Raw genomic sequence first — 9588 nt, 5'->3', positions numbered from 1 at the left:
TTAAAAATTTACTTTAATCTTATGCATTAATAAAAAAAGATAAATAAGTTTAGTTTAAGTCAAAAATTAAATTAATTATCACATAAACATTAATCTTTCATTATTATTCTTTCAAAAATAAAAGTACTTTCTATTAAATATGATCATATTCAAATCAGATCAGATAAAATCATTATAAACAACAAAAAAAATTCTCTATCACAATACTTAACATAACTGTATACTTTCAACTTGAAATCGAAACTTTTAATTACAGTAAAACAATCCCGTACTGATTTACAAGCTCAGTTATAAATAATTAATTGTTAAGTATATTTTTTCAGAATATTACAACAAAAATATATACCTAGCTCCTATGAATAAAGCATGATGGATAATTTACGGTCCAGCATGTACAAATTTACTCATACAGTGTCAGACACAAATTAATTAGTTAAATAATTAATTTCCATAGTAGTGGGGAAGGGGGTTAAAAAAAGTGGGGAAGGGGGTAATAATAAGAACAAAGGTGCTGAAAATGTTTCGTAGTATCTGTTTGTAGTTGGTCTGAAAAGGCAAAAGGCAACCCTTTGGGTGAAACCCCAAAAACAGCAACACATAGCAGTGGTCCATCTATCGTTACCCACACACACTGACAGTATCAATCCTTCAAAGGTGTGTTACCCCAGTGCAGTGCTAGTCATGCTCAGTAAGTATCACTGACCCCTCTAAAAACCACATCTTAAAAACTCCCTCTCATTACTATGACTTTCGATTTAAAGATCAAACCCCTTAAGATCTAAGGTATGGTATTGGGTCCGGTCCATTATAGCAAAGTAAATTTCATCAAAAATGGACGGTTAAGTTTTATTTTGTTTTAGCAATGTTAAATATTTGCATGTATATCTATTAATTTTATTAATAACTAATTTTTATTAAAAAATTTAACTGAACACTTTTGTCAGAATCTTTCTTTCTTATCATATATATATCTTTTTTACATATAAGACTCAAATTGAAATCTTATTTAAGAAGATGAAATCTAGTAACACTTAGTAAAGAAAGTATGTGTAAACATTTCATACCATATTAATTTACTTTCTTTTTCTACTATGTGTGTCTTTCCCTCTTTCTCTCTTTCTCTGCTGCGCAATATCTATGGCGATGCAAATGCAAAGTTTTGAACAGTAGAATCTGTGACTGCCCTTGTCTGCATGTCTGTCTCTCATCTGCAGTCACTGAATACTCTTGACTACCTCTTCGTGACTCTCTCTCTCTCTTTCTTTCTCATTATCACAGGAAAAAGTAGCATGAAAAAGAAAACGTCCTTTAATTAGATAAGACTGCCACTTCTGGCATTAAATGCAAGAACCTTAGCTTTCATTTCACTGTTTGTCTCCATCTTCTCGCACCCTTCTCTCTCTCAGAGACAACAGACAAAGGTTCAGTCTCTAATTCATTCATCCAAATCTTAGTTACAACGAAAATCTAACAAAGTAAATAACCACCACCAACGCATTGTCTCACGTCAAATTTTACATCCATTTTTTTATTAAATATTACACATGTGAGACCAATTTAAGATTAATAGACAAGCTAGATTCATCATTTTCTATCTCTATTAATTATTATTCATATCTTTAGCATATTACATATTTCTTGTATCCTTTTGTATTTTTCAAATAAGACTTTCATAAAAAAGTAATTACTAAAGTAAAGAACAGTGTTATTTTTATTTTACTAGATGCTTTTTAACTAGACAAAAGAAAAGGAGAGACAGAAAATGAGAAGAGATCATTTCAATCCATACACAAGAGAATGCATTCTACACTTGATGTTAATTAAAACCAAAAACAACATCATTACTGTTATAATCTTCATCATCATCTTCTAGTTCTAGTTCCTCATCATCTTCATCACCTAACAAGTCATCTTCCCCCATCTGATCACAGCTCTCCACAGTGTGTGGAGCATGGCCATCACCAAAGGCACGAACATGGTCTTTGAGGGATCTCTTGTGCTTGAAATCAGAGCCACAGATGCAGAACCAAAGCTTCCCACAATTCTTCTCGTGTGTCCTCCAATCCCCTCTCACAGCAAATGGCTTGCCACACTTTCTGCACCCGAATGGCTTTGCTCCATGCTTCCTCTTGTAGTGTGTCTGAAGGGTCCTGAAATCCTTCAGAGGCCTTGACCTTGGATGGTCTATGTTGTTCTTGCAACCCTCGGCACAACAATAGCAGGGAAGCCTCAGCATTGAAGAAGCTGGTTTTGCCCCTCTCAGTGATTCAGGCCCTTTCCTGTATTGTGAACCATGTCCCCACATGTGCATCTGCCATGTTATTACAATGCATTAGGCAAATTTTTATGTTAATGTGACAACAACATCAACTAAAACACCCCTCATAAAACTGAAGAAATGTTTTTTTGTTATGTAACTGATGAGAGGGCTGATAAACTTGCACCCAAAAGGATGGAAAGATGAGAGAGTTTGGAATAAAGAAAATAAAAATAGGAATTTGATAATGAATATTTCACATTCTTCGGGAGTGTAAAATGGTTGATTAAATAGCAAAGCCATGATCACATGTGATGAAAAGGGAAGAACTAGAGATGTGTAAAGTGATTGTGAAAGAAACCAGACCTATTAAACATAAAAAGAGAAAGAAAAAAATAGATAAAAGAAAGAAAAACAGAAGGATTCAAAGAAGGATCATTAATGGTGTCAAATTCAAACTTTAACTGGAGACAGTAACGGTTTTGCTTCTTGTGCATCTAAATCATTTTCAGAAAATAAGACAGTGGTATTTCTTACTTTCTTTCTTTCAAATCCTTTTTACCTAGGCAGCTAAAAAATGATCATGAATTTCTGTTGGAATAGATACAATAAGGAGTCTAATTGAATGTTAGAAGAATGATCCGCAATAGATATCACTTTATATCTAATATGGGTGGTTCAAGTGAGAGGGAGTTATATCAAAGCTACCAAAAAAGAAAAAGAAAAACAGCTTTTGGGAACTTCTCTGATTAAAAATATAAAATATTTTTTGATAGAGAAACTCTTTTAAATTTGTATCCAAATTCGCTGGATACATACTTGAGTTTGGTTGTAATTTAATTTTTTGAGCACTAACCTGCATGTTGTTGAAACGGTTGAACATTTTGTTGCAAACAGTGCAAGAGAACTGGGTGGGTCCAATGAGGATTTGAGCAGGAGAAGGGATCCAGTACTGGCCCTGAATGGGAGCAGAAGGCAAATGAAGATCAGGCTTGGTAGTGGGGATGGCACTGTTTGGTGAAGTGCTTGGACTGGGAAGGCCAATGTGAAGAGCCACAGTTACACCTCTCTGGTCATCAGAGATAGGGTTTTGCTGGAAATGGTACTGAAGAGTACTGGAAGGGTGGTTGGAGGAGGAGGAGGAAGTGGCTTTGGGGTTGTGGTGTTGGCCAGGAGGGCCAAGAGAGAGGGAGATGGAGGCTTCATCCACACCCTCATCATGGTCAGGTTCCAAGAAGGGACTTCTACTAGTAGGACAAGAGGGTATGTAGGAGAAAGAGTGAGTTTGCATGGTGAGAGATGTGGTTGATGGAATGGTATAATAATGTAATGTAATGTAATATTACTATATGATGAGAAAGGGTAGTAGTAGCTACTAGCTAGGTATAGGAGAGAGTAGAGTGAGGGAGGGACAGGGAAGGAGGGTGTTTTGGGTGTGGTGTGGTGTGTGAGAAACTGAGAATGTTAATGGGGATGAGAAAGGCAATAAATAAACACACCTTATGGATGTTAGTTTTGGCTTTTGGCATTTCAACATTGAAAAACAGTGATTCTAATTAATCAACTAATCATATATATGTCGTAACTTTAATTTAGATTTAAAGATATTTAATTTTATAAATTTTACATTATAAGCAGTCCATATCTAATGATATATAGTAAAAATAATATGTATAAATGAGAAGTAATTCCTTCTTCATAAATCGATTTTGTAAATTTGATTTAAGTTGTAATCAACCTTTTAACATGGAGATAAAGAAGTAATTAAAAATAGGTGAATGCATTAATGTTGAGAAGCATTGTTAACTTTGTTTGGATTTGATTGTGTTGGTGTGTAGTGTCATAGAAGAGAGATAAAATGCAGAGAGAGAGGTGGTAGCATGAGTGTGTGTGCGTACGTGGAATGAAGGGAAAATTGTGATATGATGCGTTTTGGCGTGTTTGGGAATAGAGGAGACACAGCACCGGCAAAGGAGGAAAGTGTGAGAGCGGCAATGAGGCAAAGCAGGATGCAATGCATAGAACATCGCACCAATATACGACACTATAGTAGCAGAGTGTCACTCATTTCTCTCTCACACATACCACATATTAATTTGTGTTACATCCTATAATTAATCAACAATATTGTCAAAAGGTTTTCAAAAGGTTGGCAGCTTCTAAAATGTTATTTTAATCCTTTTTCTTCTTGGTAGTTTTAACTATTAAAGTATTATTTTACTATGTTGTGCGGAAAAGAAATAAAAATGATTGTGTTTTTAAATTATATTAAAGTAGAATAAAAATAAAATATTTTTTTGCAATTAAAAGGAAAAAAAATGACTTTCTGAATCAAGCACTTGTATTCTTAAGTAGAAACACATGGATGATTTTTGAGGCATTTGAAAATTTTTATTGGATTTAAAAAAGTGATTTATGATCTTTTTTTATATACCTTTTCAATTTATTTTAATAAATTTCAGAGACAAAAATATTAAAATGAATTTATTTAAATTTATATTCTTTTACCTTCAAATACAATAAGCTCTATATATTTAAGAAAAATTAATTATGACACAAATACTTTTCAGTTATTTAAGCACCCATTGTAGTGTAAAGCAAGATCTTTTATATATGAAGACAGTAAAACATTTTTACATTGTGAATTAATTAAAAAAAACATCAGATGTTATTTGTCAGTTATTTATAATAAAAATAAACAAAAAAAATTATATTTAATGATGTGTAATTAAATAACAATACATGCCAATATTGTCTCATTCTTCTTTCGATCATCTCATTTAAATCTTATGTTTTTTTTTAATCACATAACTTATTACATGTATGAATATATATCTTTCTTAATATTTTCTTTATTCTTGCAAATTATGGACACCTCAAAAATATAATTATTACTCCTTCATCTTTTTTTACTTAGTGTGTACTAGTAAACAAGTATATATCATGCATTAAAGATTACAGATTTTGTTGGCATATGGATCTCTCTTGTTTCCAGCACCTAATCCAGTCCAAAAATATGCCATTTTATTACATGTATCCGAATCTTTGCAGCGAACCAAATGGGGGAGTTGATTAATTAATAATAGAGAGGTCCTTGTAAGTTGTATAATGTTGATATGTGGCCACAGTCTAAAAAGTTGAGAGTGAGTGGGCGATGGCACAGTCCCTTTCGAATTCAGAGAAAAGAGAGTGTTTAAGAACACATACAGGAAGTAGACACGGAGAACTGTAGAAGGTGGAGGCGTGTGTCTCTCTCTCCCCCCACTTTCTTACTACCATTGCTGACGCTGATAGTGATAGTGATGCTAATGCTAATGCAGCTGAAGTGATAGTTGTAATGTGTAATTACTATCTTAACCAATCTCTACCTTTCTCTTTTTGTGTATCACACAATGTGAAAAGGGTAAACAAGTTATATTTTCCATGTAATCACAGACTTTTCTTTTTTAATATTTTCTAGGAATGAATATTTGTTCACATGTTACATAAATAAAAGCATATATTAAGTGTTAAATCTTCTACTAAAATGTTTTTCTTTCTGTGTTTCTGTTCATGGTTATTGTGTGTTTCTGTCTTTGACCATTTTTTTTTCTATTAATTTCCCATCATTTTGAATTACTAGCTTTCCTTTTTCTTTGATCTTCCTCCTTTCTTACTAAAATTCTTGGTGATGCAAAAGTTTTTATCATCTGTATATCAACAATTGTCTCTTTGTAAATAAGTGTCTCAAATTTTATTTCTATTTTAACCAAAATGGGGTCATTGGTAATATTAATTAGAGTGTTAACAACGCAGTGTCTTGTACAATCTTTATTGTTGGTCATTTTTTCAGAAACCCAGAAAAATTATGAGAAGATCCAATAGATAATAAATGAAAACCAGAAACAGTTGTGATTTTCAATAAAATTCAACCAATAATAAAAAAGTGTATTATAGAATATATTGTTAAACTAAAATTTAAAAAAAAAAAATTGGTAAATAAACTGAAATTCATTAATTTATCTGGTTTTATACTTGTACTCATTAATCATGAATTGGAGTTTATTTTTTATCTTAGACATGAAAACACGACTAATGATATTACTTTAAGAGTTGATTTAATGAAAATGATATATATTTTTTTATCATCAATTGACATTTTAATTTACACCATATGATTTGGTGTGATACTTACTACATATTTATCAATGATTTCTTAATCAAGAACTATAGGACCCAATCCCGGTTTTAACATGAAGTGGAGACATTAGGTATAAATTTTGAGATGTCAAATATCATTAATGCATGTAGAAAGGGACTTGAAAAATTAATTGTATATATAAAACCAAGATGAAATAGTAAAATGAATTTTAGAAAAGTAATTTATGAAATAATTTAAAAAGATTGTGCTTCATAAATTTTTTTTATATTTTTTTTTAATCAAAATAATTCTGAAATATTTTATAGTAACATATTTTTATATGTATTTTCTTATCGAATAATATTAGTGTTAAAGCTTTTACAAATATTAATGTTCATGATGTGATTGTATGGCAATAACTAAACTTGTACTGCACATGGACAAAACCTATATATCACTAGAGTCAAATCTACATGGTTTGATCATATTTTTGAAAGAAGAAAAAAAAGTTTGCAAAGATGAAGAGCAATATTATTAGTGCAGTAGTTTGTTAGAAAACACATGCATATTCATAAACACTGTTAATGTGATTTTTCTTCAACGTTGCAGGTTAATTATTCGAATTTGAACAGCACAGTGTGTTGAATTGTTTTCTGCTGAAAGAAAAATCTGGTGAATAGTTCACGTGATGATACACCTACATAATAAACATTTGGTTCATATTTGGCTAAGATGATAGAACCCTAGTTTGGATATTAGCCATTGTAATCTTTCGAAAGCACCTCGAATCTTTGCATAAGTACGATCACGGGACACAAATGGAGAAATTCTCAATGTTGGACAAAAAGTCAGAGAAATATGGGATGATTCTTTGTCTTGCCTACTCAGTTCATTAATGCAAGCACGCTACGTGAACAGTTTACAACTTTTCACCCTTAAACGAAAAAGCAAGGGGACAACATTAATGGGCCGAAGCAAATGGTTGGTGTGGGCCAGCCATGCAATTGATTGGACATAGCCCAAAACATAAAACCTTAATTTGATTGACTGTCACACCCATCAAATCAACAAGCATCTTTCTCTATGCTTTTTCATTCCACCAAAAGGGAGAGTAAAAGGTCAGGTAGAACTTCCACTTTCAGTATTTCATCTCACCTAGGTTTCATTATGCCTACCTAACTAGGGCTCTACTCTATTTTCATCTATAAGTTAATATTTGGGTTTTTTTTTAACAAATAGGGATTATTTTGAAAACATTTTACGCAAATGAGGTTGTTCTCTAACTTATTACACCTTTAAAACAATTTATCACGGTGTTGTTATGAGTTATAACGACACTTATGACACGTGACTTTTTTATTTTATTTTAAGTCATGAACGCCATATTAATAGAGTTGCTACAGCTGATAACGTTTCAAAAAAAGTCGTTACAACCTATAGCGACACATATCGGCTCGAAGAAATTCTACCCTTCTTAGTTGTTTTAGTTCTTTTATTTAATAACCATAATGATTTTATGTAAAGATAAAATTGTATTTTTGATCATTATTATACACTTGTTTTATTTGATTTCAAGAAGAACTTCTATTTTGAGTGCTTCATCTAACCTAGGTTTCATGATGCCTACCCCTATATGTGTAGGGATCTAGGCTATTTTTATCTATGGCTTATATTCAGTTTCCACTCTCCTACACTTTCTGGTTGTTTAATAGGAAGAAGAAACTACATATAGCATAATGCTCACCAATGCAGAATGCTAGAGACATAACTATCCAAACATTGGAATAAATTAACAGCCGTGAATCTTGGATGTGTCACTTATCACTGATGGGTTTCTATTTTTGCATGCAGATGATTTGATGTTACCCTGAAATTTTCCCACCAGCGACTGTTCTCACTTGTTTAATGTCCATTGCAAAACCCAATTCAGTCAAACTAAATCACTATCAAATTAAATGGCAAAGTTGACCTTGCCAAACTACTAAAAATATGTTGTTCGGGGAATTCAATTTTCTCTGGTTAAAATAACATGTACTCACCATGTTTAAGAAACATAACACAACATGAACTTTTGAATGAATAATTATATTTATCATATAATTAATTGGTGCAAAATGTTCTCTAGTTTTTACTTGTGATCAATCTTTTTATGGTGTACCAGAAGTATTCTTTTAGTAGAAGCAATTATGTTTGAATTAGATAAGATTACTATATGAATAAAAAAATTTATAAGTATTTAAGTTAGAACAATCATAAACTAGTTGATCTACACGTTCAGTGGTTATTGATATAATTAACCTTTACAAGAATTGTAACTACATTTGATATAAGAAAATGTATTGTATAACATACGGTGGTTATGGATATAATTAATCTTTACAAGAGTTGTAACTATATTTGATACAAAAAGAAAATGTGTTGTATAATCTAAAATAGTTGTGTATAATTATTATAAAAAAATAATTGTTTGAAGCAACATTTCTTTTAAAACCTTTGTAATTTAACAATTTTTTTTGGTGTGAATGAATTAACTTATTAATATACATGTTAAATTAATTGTTTCACCGATTTCTATTTTTAAAATATAATCGGAGACTCGGAGAAGAAAACAGCTAAAATGAAGTTAAAAAGGTAAAAGTAAACAAATTTATAAAATTAATTAATCGATCAGTGATTAAATTACCGATCTCTCAGTTGTGTTTAGTGTATCACTAATTAATATTGTGATAATTTAATTAGTATTCGTATTATTGATTCATATATGTAGATAAACCATGGTTATTAAAATAGATAGAAAAATAATTCTGGCTACAATCTCTTCTTTATAGTAGTACGTACCCATGATTTTTCAAATTCACATGGTGGATGCATGTAGAAATAGTTACTTATGGTTATTGTTTGTGTCAGGAGCCGGAAAATAGTGGCAAAAAATATTGAGTTGAACCACGACTGCGACAAAACATAATTGTGATAGCTACAGCTATAAAAACAATAAAAAAAATTGCTGTTTCCAACAAGATCTAGATTTATTTTAATTAATTTCATATAATTCCAAGAAAATTATTAGTATATATACTTTAACTTTTTTATTTTAAAGTTCTAAGAAGTTCATTTTAATACATTATTTGAGCAATCAAAATCGTTAATCTAGTGAAACTATCCCCATATTCTTCTGATTGAATATAATGTAAAAGATATTTCCATTATTTTA

At 31.2% G+C, this 9588-nt stretch overlaps 1 protein-coding gene across 1 annotated transcript; it reads right to left on the bottom strand.

The window, feature by feature from the left end:
* Positions 1–732: 732 nt before the first annotated feature.
* On the bottom strand, positions 733–5047 carry DOT5 (C2H2-like zinc finger protein). Its single transcript, XM_020373152.3, has 2 exons — positions 3114–5047; positions 733–2311 (listed from the first exon to the last, which is right to left on the bottom strand). The coding sequence occupies exons 1-2, from the start codon at positions 3546–3548 to the stop codon at positions 1817–1819; spliced, it is 930 nt and encodes a 309-aa protein (XP_020228741.1). The 5' UTR covers positions 3549–5047; the 3' UTR covers positions 733–1816.
* Positions 5048–9588: the final 4541 nt, after the last annotated feature.

Source organism: Cajanus cajan, chromosome 11, assembly GCF_000230855.2.
Source record: "Cajanus cajan strain Asha chromosome 11, NIPB_CcT2T_4, whole genome shotgun sequence".
Taxonomy (NCBI): Eukaryota; Viridiplantae; Streptophyta; class Magnoliopsida; order Fabales; family Fabaceae; genus Cajanus; species Cajanus cajan.
The sequence above is the reverse complement of the archived record's forward strand: the minus strand, read 5'-3'. Positions and strand labels throughout refer to the sequence as shown.